General features: G+C 43.0%; 1 protein-coding gene across 7 annotated transcripts in view; it reads right to left on the bottom strand.

The window, feature by feature from the left end:
• TNRC6C (trinucleotide repeat containing adaptor 6C) overlaps window positions 1–19,186 on the bottom strand; it is a 297,145-nt gene that overhangs the window by 152,363 nt on the left and 125,596 nt on the right. For all 7 annotated transcript variants that reach the window (XM_060252964.1, XM_060252971.1, XM_060252969.1 and 4 more), the window contains exon 4: window positions 2,808–3,140. In XM_060252964.1, the coding sequence (XP_060108947.1) occupies window positions 2,808–3,140 (333 nt within the window). The remainder of the gene's footprint in view (window positions 1–2,807; window positions 3,141–19,186) is intronic.

Raw genomic sequence — 19,186 nt, forward strand, 5'->3', positions numbered from 1 at the left:
GCCTCGCACATTGACATCACCTGGAAGTGACATAATCATTCCGGGCACGTTGGAGGGAGGGACGCCCTAGCATTTGGGAAAAATCTCTATGATAACCAAGTGCTAGATCGTCCCCCCTGCGATGCGACTGGCATGCAGATCCCCCACCCGGATAAGACCTGGCAATCCTATCTAATAGTTAGAAATCCAACCTATTTTTTTTTAATGACCAAGTAGTTTAGTATCTTTTAAAACTCTGCTACCTTTGCAGAAGCCAATAAACAGTATCTCTGTTAACCCACGGTATCCTTAGGAGCACATTTTTTCTAATCTGAATTAAAACAAATTTTTAATTTTTTTTTAAATTAAGAACGTTGGCTAAAACTTTCAGTAATTTAATTATTAAAATACCTATATGCTGATACTGAAAACTTGCCTTTTTTATATCTATATAAATCTTGGACTAGTGGTATTAATTCCTGTAATTGCATGTTTTAGAAGTGACAGTTTGATGGAATTGTTGTGCCTATCTCAGCCAAACATTCTCTTTGTGCTCACAGTTGTGTTAATCTAGTGCTACTCCCCAAAATGAATGTTTGAAGCACTGTCAAAAGTGTTAAATTGGAAACCAAATATAAACGGTGTGCACTTCATGTGTCGTGAAAAAGTAGGGAAAATGCTCCTTTTACAAGTTGTATCAGAACAAATCTTAAATTATATACACGTCAACTAACATGAGGCTGCAGTGTTTGCAGAATGCAAAATTACTTCCTGGCTTGTAGGACAAATTTGCTGTTTGCAGACACTGAAATAATAGTTTAACCATGATAAACTGAACAGAGTACAGCTCTTCACACCACATATTCCTTCCTTTAACCAGGGATAACCTGTATGAAAAGCAACAGCTTGATCTACTCTGTAAAGCCTGCTTCATACCTTAACAATAATCCGAACCACAGCAGATCATTAAGAAGAAACTAACATTGTATTGACTTGGAGGAAGCTGGCCCTGTATTATGGCCTAATCAAGATATACAAATATACCAGCTGTAAAAGACTAGATAAAGAAAGGTAAGCTCCTTCTTCCATTTACATGCAGTCTCAGTTTATTGATCCCCACTGCTCACAGCAAAAATTCAACCTGGAGCTATCCATACCAGAATGCTGTGGAATTCTTGGCCTTATTGGTAAAACCCTGTTCCTTTATGGTTATTTACATAACAGTGTTTTGAGTTCTATCTGAAGATCCATTACCAGAACAGATTATCTGGGCTTTCCAAATTTCACCAGTTTCAAGAGATTTCTAAACATGCTCTTTCAGTCATGAAAGTAGGTACATTTTTCAAAAACTATCCCATTAATCACAGCAAAGAAGCCCACTTCATAAGGGTCAAAACAGATGTGAGGAGCAGTGTGTCCACCCATTCACTTCTAATGCAGTGGCAGGTATGGATCTGGGGTTTTTTTTATAACAAGCATAAGTGTGTAAGTGAGGGAAGCTAACACTTCCCAACCCTTACCTCACTGAACTCTGGAGCTTTCAGTACTCCAGTCCTGGTTCACATCTGGCATTGGAACAGTGCTGAAAGCACAACAGCACGGGAGGGGGGAGTGACAGGCTTTAGTTCCCTTTAATCACGCAACCTACTTTAGAGATGAACAGGTGCACCCACTTATAAATACTTGTAGATCCCTGTGGAGAAACACCATCTTAGAGTGCTGGTGCTTCATTGGCAGGGATCAGTAAATTCCTCAGCAGGCTTTGTAGCCTCCCTCCAACCCCCCCCCTCCCTTCCAGAGCCAAACCAACAACTTTAGGGGGAAAGTCTCCTAGAGAGGCAGGAAGTGCTTTTGTTCTTGGCATGTGTGTTAGCAGGAAGAGAAGGGCAGTTGGAAGCCAGCGCTCGAGCAAGCATGTGGTGAGCATGGAGGCTCCTGCCGGGGAGGCCCCAGGCAGGCAGACCAAGTAAGTAATTCTCAAGACTGGACAAGTTTAGACCAGGGACAGTAGAAAGCGTTTATAAACACCTTTCCTTTGTCATGCTGTTTGCTGTGCTGTGCTGTGCTACTTTTTAAAATGCAACTGTTTTTGTTTTGTTTTTCTTTCCCTATCTTTTTCTCTTTTTGAATAAATATATTTTTACTGTTTAAATGCTGGCAGTCAAACTCTGTACCACATAGATCCCCAGACCGCTTTAGACCACGCTGTGTGGAGAAGGGGGCCCCGGGGAAGGGGGAAGGCATGCAGTTGGATAAGGTGCCAATCCTCCAGGGGTGCCCCAAAGAAGCGCTGAGGTCTCTGTGAAACCCAAGTGTAGGGTGGCAGAGGACCTTGAGGCCGGGCCTCATAGCTGGAGAGGGGGACTGGGAGTCCTGTTCCTCTCAATCTGAACCCCGGGACTGAGCAGGTGGTGGCAGCGCGCCCAAGGGGCAGGAGGAGAAATAGCTCCCTCCAGGAGTTGGCGACTCAATAGGGAGCTGACGGGACCGGGTCTGAAGGCAGAATCGGGCCGGTTCCGCCACAATCCCCATGTCATGTCTAGTTTAGTCCTAAAACAAGTCTTCACTTCGACTTCATTTACCATAGTTCTATTCTGCCCGCCGTTCCAAGAGCTATGATCAGCATACATCATTGGGATACGACAAGTGGAAGCCAGGAAAAAATATGCTGATAAAGGTAACGTAAAGTTAATGTATCTTGGTTAATGAAATCTCTTCCTCCAAACGGTCTATACTCCAAACGACAGGGAGCAGTTCTGAGGTAGCTATTTAAATGCACACCCAAACGAGTCCTCTCCATGTAATTCTTTTCAACATAAGCCTCTTACCTGCTGGGGTCTGAGTCTTAGTTGGGTGGTGATGTCCCCCTGCTCCTGGCTGTGGAGGAGGACTTGCTCCTGCTTGTCCAGTACCGGGTGCTGGGCTCGTGCTGATCAGAGTTCCAGTAGGAAGAGGCTGGCCTCTCTTTAAGAGCTGCTTCTGTTCTTGTTGGCGGAAGCGTGGAGGCACCTCACGAGGCAAGTATCGGGATGCAGCTGGCTGCTGCCCATTGGCAGATGCACGCTTGCCATTGCTATTGTTAGTAATAGTGCTGGTGGAAGTATTGGTACTGGTACCGGCAGGTTGGGGCTGGCTTAAACTGGTCTTAATAGGTTCTGGCACTGTGGAAAATGAAATATTCAGAATTAGATTACAGTAGGAAAAATTAAGTCATTTTAAAAGGCAACCAAGTGAAACGCGGCTCTTATCTGTGTGCCCTTTCCCCTGGAAACCCCCCCCTTGTAAGACCAGCTTTAGACAGCAAATAATCAGCGATAGATAGTCCCAAAGTTTATGCTAAAATATCAGCACAGGGTACATTTCTTTTACAACTATTTATGGGCAACATTGACTAACACAATTTAGAAGCAAATGGAATCATAACACAACTAATCTACATTTAAATGGTTTCTGAATTTTTTAAATTTATATTTTCATCCATTTTTTTGACACCACAAATTACACACACACACACACACACACAGATGTTCCTTTGGGTTGTCACTTGGGAGAGAAACAAGAGCATGGGAGACTTGACAGAAGTGATGTGTTTAACTATAAACTTTAGGAGTAACTTGTTTGATTTTATTTTATTTTCTTGTTTTGCATGATGTATATTCACTGGGATTCTCTCTCTCATCTTTTTAGAGGAGGTTAAGCTTCCCAGGACCATCAACATGGTTTTGGAGGATTCTAGGGTTCATATTGAGAAACGGGGGAGGGGGGGGGAGAGGGATTGCTGAAATGGCATGGATCTATTTCAGCCCCCCCTTCCAAGCATCCACCTTACATCACTTTTGCAAGCGGGCGCCATGCAAACTTGCCACTTGCCCTCCATTCCTGTGCGGCACCCACCAGCAAAGCCCATTTAAAGGGGAAATTCACTTTAAAACATTTTTGCAAATGTGAGCTGCACAGGAGAGCAGGTTCAGTGGCAAATTTGCCACTTGGAGTTCATAGGGCCAGTGCCAGGCTTGCTGGCACCCCAGGCTGGGGGCCACCCCTCCTTCCTGGGCAATTTAAATCACGTGGGAGGGCGGCTGCTGCCCTTCCCACACTTGGGAAAGGTCCCAATAATAACAAACAATAATATTCTTTAAAAATAAAACTGGACATTGTGTCTCCTTCTTGTGTGTACTTAACGGGGGGAAAGTGTGTGTGTAAGGGGCTGCTGGGGTTTACACAGAATTCGGTCTGCTGTGAAGATACCAAGCTTCCACCTGCCTCAGGGAGTGTGGAGTGACAGATGGACAGTGGCACAAGTGACACATCCTGCCCCCACAGAGATGGCCTCCTCTGCCCCTCCCTCCACTCCCCCCCCAAAAAAAATGTAAGACTTTCTGGCTCTGCCCACCTGAGGGAAAGGCAGAGTGATGTAAGTCAGCACACTTCACACACCATTGTACAAATATAAATAAGTTTTTAAAAATCCCCACACCCTATATATACGTCCCACACATGCCTATTGTGACCGTTTATTCCCTCCCTTCTGTCCTAGTTTCTCTCAGCAGCAGCTGGAGGTGCTGTCAAAACTTCCTCTCAGCTGCCCTCAGAAAGCCAGCCCAGCCACATGGCCTCTGCCTCCTCTTCCCCTGGGGGGGGGGGGGGAGAAAGGGCACGATGAAGCGACAGTTGCCTCAGCCTCGGCAACAGGGCAGGAGGAGTGGGATCACCGCGTTAGCAGCTACCCCCCAAGACCTGTGAGGGGCTCACTTGGCAGAGGAGTGAGATTCTTCTCCACCAGGCACATGGCTGAGTTGGGCCGCCGAGAATGGCTGTGTTCCCCCCAGTCCCAAAAGGCTGTGTGTGTGGTCGGCTTTCCTCTCCTCTCCTCCCCATGCTGCTACCTGAGTGCTGGTCCATGGCAGCTGAGGCCATGAATGCAAGATGAAGGTAGAGAAGGAGGAGGCAGAGAAGAGGGAGAACAGCTGTGGTGTCAGCAGCAACAACCAGAGAAGAAGGAGCACTGGGCTCTCAGCCTCCTCACTGCCTTCCATAGTGTTGAATGCAGTTTGCTTGTAGCTTTTTGCCTCCTTTAGAGTGACTGGGGAGTTTGTCCCCCATGCATTGCCTAAAGAAGGCCTCCTTGTCAACTCCTGGTGGGGCAGATGGATGACCATCATGCTCCCCCCTCCCTCCCACTTGCCAGGGGAAGACCTCCTGTGGTCCAGCATGCTACTGCGCTGCCCCCACTCAGCCCTTTCTTCCTTGCTGCCGCTGCCACCCACAGAACCCCTGGACGGTGAGGTGGAAGAGGGTGGCAGCAAGGGCAAGTGTGGCAGTGGTAGGGAAGGGGGACTGGAGGGCAGGAGGGAGCACACGGGGAGGGGGTACCCACTGCCCGCCCCATGGCACCGGTGCACCCTAGGCAGCCACCTACTTGGCTGACTGGGACACGCCAGCCTTGGGCATTCACTTCCATGCAGTGCCTGCTATCAAAATGTTCCCTTTATTTATTTATATTTTATTTGACTTTTATCCCAACCTTCCTGCAAACTGGCTCAGGGTGGGTTATAGCATTAATTGTAAGATGCACACAACTCACAAACACCTTTAAAAACTATGAAATTAAATAGCTCTAAAAGATGGCATCAAGATTATTCCACATGATTTCTACAAAGTCCTGGTATTAGTTAACTATAATCACTTCAGCCAGTCATAACAGACTATAATAATTGATGACAGTGGTTGATGACAGGACAGGACAGATGGTATTTTGGTGCCCACTGCCTCACCCAAAAGCCTTTTAATCACTTTTGGAGGATTCTTCCCCCCGCCCCTTCCATTCTGCCGGCCTCAGGGAGAAAGAAGGGAGGGAATATGAAGGAAAACCTCATGAACCCGAACTGGTTTGTGAAGTGGGAGAGGTTTGTCCCGGTTTGTGGGACCTCACAAACCAGGATGAACCTCCATTTTCCCAGCTCATGCCCATCCCTAGTCATCACTAGTGGTGTCTGGGTGGTGATGCAGGCCTGGGAAAAACTGGGTAACCCAAGGACTAGTATCAGTGGGGATAGACTCCCCTCATAAGGGAGGGAAGGATTAGACAATTAGGCACTGTACTCCTTTCAGTCCTTTTCCCAATCAAGGGTATCATAGCAGCCACACAGGCATACTCTGTTTGGTCTCAAGATGCTGAATGCCAGTCATTTATGATTTAATCTTGGATGAGGAAGCACTATCCAAACCTTGGCCTCTATGCTCTCTAGTTAGCCGCCCAGGGGAACTAGTTGGCCACTGTGGAGACAGGATGCTAACCAAGATGGACCACTGATCTCATCCAGCATAGCTCTTATGTTTTCAAGAATAGATCCCAATTTCCTGTAGTTCACTTTGAGCCAGTATAATGTTGTGGTTAAGTGCACAGACTCTTATCTGGAAGAATCAGGTTTGATCCCCCACTCCTCCATATGCAGCTGCTGGAGTGACCTTGGGTCAGTTATAACTCTGTCAGAGGTGCTCTCTCAAGAGCAGTTTCTGTCAGAGCTCTCTCAGCCCCACCTACCTTACAGGGTGTCTGTTGTGGGTAGGGGAAGGGAAAGGAGATTGTAAGCTGCTCTGAGACTCTGGGGAAGTGAAGGGTGGGGTATAAATCCCATCTCTTTTTCTTCTATTTACAAATAAGAAAGTTCTTCCCTCCCCTTAGAGAATAATCCAAAAGGCCTCCGTAACTTTTGAGACACACTTTAGTTCTATTGTCACCTTTTGTACAACATATCCTTCTTCACACCTCTAAAATTCCCATACTATAAAGCAGGGGTCCCCAGACCCCGGGTCATGAACTGGTACTGGTCTGTGGCCTGTTAGCAACCAGACCGCAAGGCAGAGGCGCCACAGCACTCCTTTTGCCTGCCTGGGACCCAGGTGGACAAAAGAGGTGAGCGTAGGGAAGGCAGCATCAGAGTGAGGCGAGCAGCCCCGCTGCCCCTTCCGCCTACCTGGGACCCAGGTGGACGAAAAAGGCAAAGCTGCCCTTACAGGGCAGACAGCCTCGGAGCAAGGCCACACCACCTCTTTCATCCACCTGGGTCCCAGGCAGGTGGAAGGGGCAGTGCTGCTGCGACCTTCACCTACCCCTTTAAATACGGTCACCTCAAGAATAGATCACTGTAATGCTCTCTACATGGGGCTACCCCTGACGCTAACCCGGAGACTACAACTAGTGCAGAACGCTGCAGCACGGCTGTTAATGGGGCTACCACGACGGGGGCACATTCAGCCAGTGCTGAGAGAGCTGCACTGGTTGCCTGTTGTGTTCCGAGTTCGCTTCAAGGTGTTGGTATTAACCTTTAAAGCCCTTTATGGTCAGGGACCTGCCTATCTACGGGACCGCCTTTCCCCATATATCCCCCAGAGAGCACTGCGATCAGGGACAAAAAATCTGCTGTCTGCCCCTGGCCCAAAAGAAGCCAGGCTATGCGCAACAAGATCTAGGGCCTTCTCGGTGGCAGCACCAGAACTCTGGAACACCCTCCCAGAAGCTATAAGGGCCCTGCGGGATCTGTCGGCGTTCCGCAGGGCCTGTAAGACCGAACTGTTTAGACAGGCATTTCTGGTTGACTGAAAATGAGCTGCCACCGGACATCCTACAGAAGCTGGTGGTCATAGTCAGAACCCAATACCGCCAGACTGGATCGAGATAGCGTAATAGTTTTAAACTGATAAATGTATTATGGTTTTATATGTTTTATGGAATTGATTGTTTTTATAATACTGTAAGCCGCCCTGAGTCCGCTTGCGGAGAGGGCGGGATATAAATGCAAAGTAATAAATAAAATAAATAAATAAATAGGAGAGGGAGGCAGACTGGCCACTTCCGCTGCCTGGCTACCTAGCGAGGAGGCAGCAGAAACAGCCCCAGTGTCTCCCCCATTTAAAGACCCCCATGGGGGGGGCAAGGACAGGGCACAGGCGGGAGGGCAGCCTGGGGCAGCAAAAACCCCAGCGCCGCCCCCCTCACCAGTCGGTGGAAAAATTATCTTCCACAAAACTGGTCCCTGGTGCCAAAAAGGTTGGGAGCCACTGCTATAAAGGAAACCATGATACAATTACAGTATGCTGGAAATAATTAGGAAGGTTATTTTTTGAAAAAAAATGTCAGTATCATAATGCCCCTATATAAATCTAGGATGCAGCCCTGATCTGGATAGCCCAGGCAAGCCCGATCTCATCTAATCTCAGAAGCTAAGCAGGGCTGACCCTGGCAAGTACTTGGATGGGAGACCTTTAAGGAACAACAGGGCTGGGACACAGAGGCAGGCAAGCAAGCAAGCCACCTCTCTGAAGTGTCCAAGCCCCAATAGAGGTTGCCAGAAGCCAACTATGACTTCCAGACATGCACGCCCATGTAAACGCATGCACACACACAAATACTCAACCCCCCCTCCCAATAAATTTGTGGACTCATTTGGAATACCGTGTACAGTTCTGGTCACTGCACCTCAAAAAAGATATTATTGGAAAAGGTGCAAAAACGGCAACTAAAATTATTAAGGGTACGGAACACTTTTCCTATGAAAAATGGTTAAAGAGATTAGGGCTTTTGGAGAAACAACTGAAAGGTGACATGATAGCGGATTACAAAATTATGCATGGGACAGAGATGAGAAAGAAAGTATTTTTCTCCCTTCCTCACAATACAAGAACTCATGAGCACTCCAGGAAATTAATGAGCAGTAGCCTTAAAACAGATAAAAAGAAGTATTTCTTCACTCAAATGTGTAATTTACTGCCACAGGAAGTGTTGGTGGCTATAAAAACAGACAGCTTTCAGAGGGGATTGGATAATTATAGAGCAGAGGTCCATGCGTGGGTATTACCCACAACTTACAGATGGAACACTATGTCTGGGGCAGTGATGCTCTGTATTCTTGGTGCCTGGGGGGCAGGGCCAGCGCTACGGGTTCTGCCGTTCAAAGCAGACCCCTGCGCAGCGCCCCCCCAGCACCCTCATCATCAAGCAGGCCAGGGACGGGGATAGCCGATGCTTGCGTATCAGAGTGTGGTACGCAACCCCCCCCCTCAGATAGAGAAAAGCAACTATGCCTGAAGAAAAAACAATACTCATAAATTACTTAGAAAATATCAAAAGTCTCTTAGTGGTATATAAGCAATCACAATAACAACCACTGAAATAAATACATTCAAAAGCAGTGTCTCTTAAAGCAACAGTCTATTTTTCCCGTGCAACTCCTTGGTTTTCCTCCTTCTTTCAAAAAACCATGGAAGATCCAAAGTTCAGATCGCAAAAAGGAGTCTATCAACAGGGTTAAGATCCAAAGGGTAATTTTTATTCATGTGATCACCAGCTTAAAAATCCACGTTCCGCTACCTGAAGCTTTTTCTTAAGCCGAATGAAATTATTGCTCTAGAAAATCACTTGTACACGCCGATTTCTCAAAACATCCTTTCAAAAGACCGTTTGACTTGCAGCATCTCATAGGCAATATGAAGTCAACCCATCAGGCTTTGCAGGAAGCCTGATTGGGATGGGGAGAGCCGACGCTTGCATATGGCTCTCCTGCAAGGAGTACGGTATGCAAGCCCCACCCCCCACCCCGGTCTGGCTCATCAGGGGAGAGGGGGACACCCTAGGCAGAGTGGCACCCTAGGAATCCACCTACCCTGCCTACTCCCACGTGCCGGCTCTGCTGGGGGGACAACAGTGGGAAGGCTTCTGGAGTTCTGGCTGTCCTGACCTCCTGAAGGCAGCTGGGTTTTAACCACTTTGTGACACAGAATATTGGACTGGATAAAACACTGGCTTGATCCAGCATGGCTTCTCTTATGTTCTTAGCTGAAATAAGGATGCTTTCGCTTACAGCCAAGAATTCATGCTACATATAAATCTCAGTGTGGCTTAACATAAGTCAATGTGCCTTTTAAAAAACTAAAGCTCCTTAGCTTAAATGCTTTGCAAGTTATACTTTCAACATTTATGAACTAGGTACAGACGGAGTTACCACTCCCTCCTCTCTATATATACACATATAAACAAATCAAATGTAGTTTTAAAATCTTTTTTTTTTTGCTAAAAATATTCCACATTCTTAAATAGGCAACATTTTAGAATAACAAATTCCCCCCTCCAAATGTTCCTATCCCCTTTTTGCTTCTAGAAAACTAGTGAAATGGGATTTACAGAACTGGGCTGAAAAAGTAAAATAGTAACATGATGCCCTTAACCATTCTTAGGTTATCAAAGAATCAATTTAAGTTTCCATTTTCTTAAACCTGTAATGAACTACTTAGGTTTAAGACTTAAGAACATGTTTTGCAGGTCTTTAGTGAATCTGTATTTTGGCCATTCATTCAGTCATCCTTAACATAAAGAACATACCTACTTTTGCTGTAACTGGAATGTATTAAACCACTGCATTACTATTTTAAGTTCAAGGTCCTTACTCCCCAGTTACCCCAAACAAAAACAAGCTTTTGTTTATATATAATTTTCAGGTTACAATCTTGAAAACGCATGAAGCTGCCTTATACTGAGTCAGACCATTGGTCCATCGAAGTCAGTATCGTCTACTCAGACTGGCAGCGGCTCTCCAGAGTCTCAGGCTGAGGTCTTTCACATAATCTATAGCTGGGGATGCTGGGGATTGAATCTGAGACCTTCTGCATGTAAAGCAGAGGCTCTTCAATTGTGCCACTGTCCCTCCCCTGATAGTCTTCTCTTCAGTGAAACCATTTGTTCACATGAGACAACATTCTTCAGGCTTTGGAACAGAAAACATGCCCCTATCCAACTCACCCAACGTGAAAGGCTAATGTATACAGCCAAAACATTATGGCCCTTTTCACATTAGCATTCTAAACCAGATGTCATTAGCTGTTAACCCAATTTCGAGTAAAGAAATACAGGGACAGGGGGTTTCATACAGCAAAATTCCATCCTTTAATGAGTTGTCTCTGAAGTGCTATGGTCGCTTCAAACAGTGCTATTTTCCCTGAACTTTTTCACTTTGCCATCTTCCTCAGTCTTTTTTTTTTTTAAAAATTTAAAGGTGAGTGCTAAACTGCTAACAGCACTACTGAGATGCATGGAGCTGCATAGTACTCACCTTAGAATGTTTTTTTAAAAGTCCGAGGAAGATTGCAGGGGGGGGGGAAGGGGGGGAAATGGCATTTCAGGAAACACTGTGGACCTTTTAAACAGCACACCATAGTGATGCAGAAGTGCAACAAAGGAGTTGGTAATGGGAAAAAAGCAGTTTCCCTCAAAATGGCTCAACCACACTTTGCTGACCCAACGCAAGTGGGTTTGTATGAGCAGGTAAACAAATTCCATTAATGCTGGTTACTAACATTAGTCTGTCTGAAATGACAGAAAAAATCCATTCATAACCAGTTACTAAAATGGAATAAAAAGGCATTTTGAAAAAGGTCTTACATTCCCAACCACAGTTTTCAGACAAAAAACAGAGTGACAGAATAACTGATTCAGAGGTCAATTTTGTGTCATTCTAAGCCTTTGTTATCTGGTTCCTCTCATTCAGACCTATTCAGTTATTTATTATTAGCCATGTGTGCACATTCCAGGAATGATGTATGTTTTTAGACCTCCCCTCCAGATTTCTATCAGATACCTCACACATGCTAAAGTAATGAGGCCAAACGCACTCAGTATGCACCAGCTTCTGGCACACAAACTGACAGAGTCTAGCTAGCTACATACCAATGGCAGTTCCAGTGAGGATTAGAACAGCTCAAAGAGCACAGGCTGCTAGGCAAAGGGGAAAAAAGTGAGTTTTGTGGACGGGCAAAGCGCCAATTTCATGCACTGTGGCAGACTTTTCAGAACTGCTGTTCTGGAGTTTTGAAGGAAGAAATACATGCTTATTCCCATGATCAAATAGAAGAACTCATTGATAACTAAGAAAACATGCGGTGTGCAAAGAAATCCAGATGTGCACAATAAAATTGTAATCATGCTTTTAATTTTGTGTGAATACATCCTAGAAAAAAAAAATATGAAATACATTAAATGGCAAAGAGGTTTGGACAATGGGTTGAATTCAACCAACCACAAATGAAACAAGTTTGAAGAATGAGTATTTGCTCCTTCCCCCACTCTTCTCCTGTGCCACTACGAAACTGGTCCTGAAGGGCTGAGAGACCTGCAAGAACTACTTGAGAAGCAATGTGAGGGATTGCAGCAAGAAAAAGGAATCAGCAGAAGTCACCCCTTCCCTGACTCACATATAGGCTTTTGTGACTAGAACTAAGGGGGCATTTCCTCCCAGTATCATCTCCCCATCACAGCCACCATGCTAGAAACCAGACTGTTTCCAAGGCTGCAGGAAAACAGAGCAAGGATTGCTTTTGCAAACTCGTGTCATTCATGGTAGTTTAGATCCATCCAAACCAGCGTAAGTAGTTAAATTTTCGACAGACAGATAAAACCTGCAAAGAATATAAACAATTCTGCTTTTCATCATCTCTGTAGAAAAAACAGCTGCCTTTGGTTTCAGTAACTAAGTAGATAAAACTTCTTTTGCCTCCTCTATTCTTGGTTTACTCTGCCACTCGGAGATGCTTATGTTGATGATGCTATAAAAATGGATGTATACTATTTAAAATACAGCTTAAACTGTCTTCAACAATTGATGTTTTGCAGTGTTGTTGCATAAGTCTTTCTCCAGGAAAGACTAATGGGGGGGGGGGGGAGAAGCGTAGATGACTGGGGAAGGCAATGGCAAACCACCCCGTAAAAAGTCTGCCGTGAAAACGTTGTGAAAGCAACGTCACCCCAGAGTCGGAAACGACTGGTGCTTGCACAGGGGACTACCTTTACCTTTACTAGCACAACTTTTACCTGTACCTGATGATCTGCCTAACTTTTCTGGCTAAAATGGGAGCGTGACCACTCATAGCTATAGTGCTTCTTCATGTTCCTGCTCATGAACCCCCATTATGGAAAAAGAGATGAATTATGTATACAAAGCAATTCAGCACTTCTAGAGAACGTTTTGTGGTGGTTAGCAAATAGGGCTGGAAGCCTTAGGAGTTGGAAGGTCCCTCCCCTCTTGACTTAGCATGCTGGATATGTGGTAGAAAGTACTGTCAAGTTGCAGACAGCTTAAGGTGACCCTCTAGGGTTTCTAAGACAAGAGATGAACAGAGGTGGTTTGCCATTGCATTCCTCTGCATACCAACCCTGAACTACCTTGGTGGTGTCTCTTCTAAGTACTGACCAGGGCTGATTTTACTAAGCAGCCAAGATTTGACTGCTTAGCAGCCATTCAGGTCAGGGGCTCTGGATACAGTTCTTCAGAATTCCTTATTTGCCTAAACTGGAAACTTTGCTCTCCTGGATTATTTGCCCTATGTGATTTCTAACAGATAAATTTGGGCCCAGTGTTGATATGGTTGGTGTAAGCACCTTCCCCACCTTTTTAAAAATATATATGGTTACAGCCTTCAGGAGTAGACTTCACCAATCTTTTTCTTTTCTTTTTTTTCACCTTTCATGAATTGTATTGACTTCATATAGAATACACAAAAACAGATATATCTGACATAAAACATATGAAGGTATAGAAGGTGGTTAACGTAAACATCAAATCCATGTTGTACAACTATCGGTTAACTCTTGATTAAATTCTTTCCCCTATATCTAATCACATATTGCTAAGTTAGCTTTATTAGCAAGTATATCCCACAATTCAAACCTTACATATCCATTCATAAAAAATAGTCCAATTATTCATTACTTGCTGGTTAGGTTCTTCTTTCATGGACGAATTAATAGTTTATTGAAAGACTTCACCAATCTTATTGACATCTAAACCATTTATTAAATGCAGCTAAAGAGGGCAAAAGGCATTCTAAAGTGGTTCTCTGGAGGCATTTTAATGGATCATTTACTTTTCCCTAGCATAGGTTCATATCAGAAAATATGAAAGATATACTGTTTAACCGTCCTTCTGAATTCCTATTAAGGAAAAAGATAAATTATGAAGGCAACAATCAACACTTCAAAAAAACTTTTCCTAATGTGTTAATCCCCAAATAACCACACAGGGAGAGAATAAACGCTGGTTTTCCTAAATTTCTTGCTTATTTGTAGAAGTGACCTGTAAATCATATTCCATTGGCACCAGTCATTGAATAAGTAATATCAATATACTTGGCATTCCAATTAAAAAGTTATGGGACTCTTGAAGGACTCACTACTGTGCAGGACACATAAATGCATCAAGTCCCAATTTGTGAAATAAACAGTGTGCAAAAGAATATGGGTATTCTCTTTAGTTTCTTTTGACAGAGAAACAATTATATCTTTTTCCTCCTGGTAACCACAAGATATTGAAGCTGACAGAGCAGTGGATCAGTGCCAGGCCACGTTTTCGATCTGAATCTTCAAAAATACTGACAACACCTTGAATTTGTTTATTTTTTCTGCCACTTTGGAGTCTGGTATGTTATTATATTAGAAAAAATAAAAAAGATTTTTTTTAATATTTCCTTTTTATTAAACAATGACAGTGAAAGCTATTGTCACGGTTAAGGAAAATGCCCTACCTCTTTATGAGATATGTGAAAATATAATAATTGTGTTTTAAAATATGCGAATATATTGAAATGTAATCAATCAGTTCAAAACCATAAAATGATTTTAAAAACTAATCTGTTGACTGCACTAGCTAGGAACAAGGCGGTAATCAGCCTACTAACTTAGAATTAATTTTCTTGAAAATTATTTGTAGTGGCTAATATTTTCTAATAACCTATAAATAAGTTCTAAATTTATACTGATGGTACAAAAAACACAAGCTATTTTCACACTCATTAAAGAACAGGGAACCATTTAATTAAAAAGTGCCCTGTCCAAAAATAAATGTTGCATGCTTACTGAATGTGGATGAAAGGCATTCAGCTACAGCACCAAGATAAACTAAAGCCCCAGGCCTTGTTTTCAAATTGCCCTGCTGTTTGGGGTGTCAAATACTACAGGGGTATATAAAAATGACTAGACATCAAGGTATATAAAAAGGTATATATAAGGTAAATATCAAGGTATGTATAAAAGGTATAATAACAATAATATTTTAACTAACGTATAAAATATTTTAACATATAAAAATGACATCAAAATTGTAACACATACTAAATTAAAATCCCTTATACACAATTTATAACATTCCTTGCTGGCGGAGTAGCTGTGGAGATCTGCTATTGCATTGTGGGAAAATGCCTGCTGCTTTTGAGTGACTGCATTTGCTTTGCTAGTGCTTTCTCTGCTTTAGCAGATCCAGCAACTGACTTTATAAACTGTCAATTCTTTGAGATCACCTCTCTTGATCCCTCCAATGGTTTCCCTCTGAATGTACAAACATTTTCTCTCACCAAGCAAACTTCATAAGATGAAAGCTTACATGGCAGCCGCTTCGGTCAGTGAATGCTGTCTAGAACACTAAAATGCTGTGCACCACACATTTAATCAGACCCAAGGGCCAATCTGCCAATCTACAAAAAGATCTTGCCAGTTACACAAGAGGTTGCCTGTCTACCCTTTCACCTGATTGCCATAGCCGTTGTCATTGAAAGAGCTGTTTGAGATACAGTAATGAAATCTCATTTACTGTCATCCTAATGCTGTTGAGATCAGTCCACTGTCTTCTGCATTGTTCATTTCTAAATAACAATATTTAATGTACTATTTTAGTTATTAAGTTACACTAAAGAACTGCAGCCTGCATATATTTTTTTCTTTTGGAAACAGAGAGGACAGTATTGATTGTAGCACAAACAGAAAGAAAGCATGGAATTTAAGAGAAACCCATATTGCCTAGGATTTTTAATGACAGATACATATTTGTAACACACTGGAAGAGCTTCCCAGATTCTAAGCAAACCGCTTATTGCTAATAATAACTACATAGGTTAATGGTATATAACTTTCTAATCCAATTTTACAGAAACAAATCCAATAATTACTTACATATGCTTTTTAATTATTAAAATCTCAGAGGAATCCCAACTCTACACAAAAGCGTTAAGAAACTGTATATGGATTTTATTAATGCAATGAATGGGATCAGTCACCAAGACTTCAATTACTACAAAAGCTTTTAAGCACATTTCTGGGACCAAAGGAAGGAATGCTTAAGCCTCTCAAGTGCTGATTTCTGGCTGTATGGACTTCCAACCTCCAACTAACACTGAATACCCTAACATGCCGAATTTCTTCCCCAGATTTGCACAGAACTTGCAATTGTTCATTAGAGATGAAACAAGAGATAGAACACAAGGGAGCATTCTGGTATAGGAACAGTTAAATCCAGCAATGCATTCTTGGCTGCTGCTGTGACAGGATTTATTTACAGCTTCCATTAAACACAGCATCTCCATTTCAAAGTGCTATATGTGAGAAGAATTTTCGATTATACAATGCAAGTGCCTCACTGCATTAAACATAGCATGCCAATGTATTTTTCCCTCATTCATAATTGGTTTGGGTCATTGTTTGATGGGTTTATGAATTCATTACAGGAAACAGATGGATCCCATAAATCAGAGCTATTCATCCAGCCAATCAAATGGGCGATTTTTCCTTTTCCTCTCTCTCTCTCTCTCTCTCTCTCTCTCCCCTCCCGACAATCAACCTTAATGAAGCCATTTCCTTTGCACCCAAAATTGTGCATGTACGCTGTGCAAAGAGGCTGTTCGAGCAACCTTCAAACAGGAACAGGAAACACCTTTTAAATAAAACCAAGATGATTATCACACCCACACAGAGGTATCCCCTATTGAACCAAGATACAAAGACAACAACTTACCCAGTTGAAACACTGGAACTAGAGCAGAAGCGATACAATGTTCTGGGTTTTTTTAAAAAAATAAAATCTGTTTTTTTACTGCAAAAATACAGTTTTAGAATGGAAACACTTATTTTTTCACCCATTTCACTTTGAAATGGTGGATTTTTATTCAGAAAATTACTTCCTTTGTCTACTAAACTCTCAAGTTTAACAACAGTGACATCTGCTGGTAAAAGCAAAGGTATCACAAAGCTTACATAAGGGGTAATGTTTCAAATGTGAATAGAGAAAGGTCTCTAAAGCCATAACTGTGTAAAATTTAAGTTTGATACTGAAATAATCTGACTCAGTCTGAAACAATGCAACTATGAGGATTTTTTCTAGGATCATTTGTAAAATATTCTTAGCACTACAAAATTCTTCATGCAATCCTCAAGCCTCTCATTGCGAACATATTGAGGAGCATATTGCAAAAAACATAAAGACCAACAATAAAAAATTCTTCAAATACAGTAGAAGCAGGAAACCAGCCAGAGAGGCAGGGGGGCCCTTGGACGACCACAGGGTAAAAGGCTTACTGAAAGATGATAGGGAAATGGCTGAAAAGCTGGATGTATTTTTTGCCTCCATCTTTACTGTGGATGATGAGAAGTGTTTTGCCCACTCCAGAACCGCTGATTTCGAGAGGGGTGTTGAAAGATCTGAGTAAGACTGAGGTGACGAGAAAGGAGGTCCTATGACCTCCTTTGTCTACTAAACTCTCAAGTTTAACGACAATTAAACAGTTAAGCCAATTAAAAAACTAATAAGTCACCAGGCCCAGATGGCATACATCCAAGAGTTCTGAAAGAATTCAAAGGTAAAATTGTGGATCTACTGACAAAAAATATGTAATCTTTCATTAAAATCTGCCTCCACTCCTGAGGACTGGAAGGTAGCTAATGTCACCCCCATCTTTACAAAGGGTTTCCAGAGGAGAGCCAGGAAACTACAGGCCAGTCAGTCTGACTTCAATACCAGGAAACTTAGTGGAGACCGTTATAAAAAGAGAGAATTTGTAGGCACAGTGATGAACAAAAATTATTGAGGAAGACTCTGCATCGGTTCTCTAAAGTAAGATCTTGTCTCACTAACCTGTTAAGAGTTCTTTGAGAGAGTGAACAAACGTGGATAAAGGTAACCCAATAGATGTTGTTCACCTTGACTTCCAGAAAGTTTGATAAAGTTCCTCATCAAAGGCTCCTAAGAAAGTTCAAGAGTCATGGGGTAAAAGGACAAGTCCTTCTTGTGGATCAAAAACTGGCTAATTAATAAGAAACAGAGTGAGTATAAATGGACAATTTTCTCAGTGGAGGGTGGAAAGCAATGGGTGCCACAGGGCTCACTACTGGGTCCGATGCTTTCTAAATTGTTGATTAATGATTTGGAGTTGGGAGCAAGCAGTGAAGTGGCTAAGTCTGCGGATGACACAAAATTGTTCAGGGTGGTGTGAGGAACTTCAAAGGGAACTGTTGAAGCTGGGTGAGTGGGCATCAACATGGCAGATGAGGTTCAACGTGGCCATTGAATGCACACTGGGGCCAAGAATCCTAACTATAAATACAAGTTGATGGGGTGTGAAGTGGCAGAGATTGACCAAGAGAGAGATCTTGGAGTCGTGGTAGATAACTCACTGAAAATGTCAAGACAGTGTGCGACTGCAATAAAAAAGGCCAATGCTATGCTGGGAATTATAAAGAGGGGAATTGAAAACAAATCAGCCAGTATGTCCCAGTATAAATCAATGGTGCGGCCTCATTTGGAGTACTGTGTACAATTTTGGTCACTGCACCTCAAAAAAGATATTATAGCATTGGAAAAAGTGCAGAAAAGGGCAACTAGAATGATTAAGGGGTTGGAACACTTTTCTTATGAAGAAAGGTTAAAATGCTTGGTGCTCTTTAGCTTGGAGAAACGTTGACTGAGGGGTGATGATAGAGGTTTACAAGATTGTGTATGTGATAGAGAAGGTAGAGAAATAAGTACTTTCCTCTCTTTCTTACAATACAAGAACTCATGGGCACTCAATGAAATTGCTAAGCAGTTGGGTTAGAACAGATAAAAGAAAGTACTTCATCTAAAGGGTGATTAACACATGGAATTCACTGCCACAGGAGGTGATGGCGGCTACAAGTATAGCCAGCTTCAAGAGGGGATTGGATAAACACATGGAGCCGAGGTCTATCAGTGGCTATTAGCCACAGCATATTGTTGAAACTCCCAGTCTGAGGCAGTGATGTTCTGTATTCTTGGTGCTTGGGGGGCAACAGTGGGAGGGCTTCTGGAGTTCTGGCCCCACTGGTGGACCTCCTGATGGCCCCTGGGTTTTGGCCACTGTGTAACACAGAGTGTTGGACTGG

The sequence above is a fragment of the Heteronotia binoei genome, chromosome 13 (assembly GCF_032191835.1).
Source record: "Heteronotia binoei isolate CCM8104 ecotype False Entrance Well chromosome 13, APGP_CSIRO_Hbin_v1, whole genome shotgun sequence".
Classification (NCBI taxonomy): domain Eukaryota; kingdom Metazoa; phylum Chordata; class Lepidosauria; order Squamata; family Gekkonidae; genus Heteronotia; species Heteronotia binoei.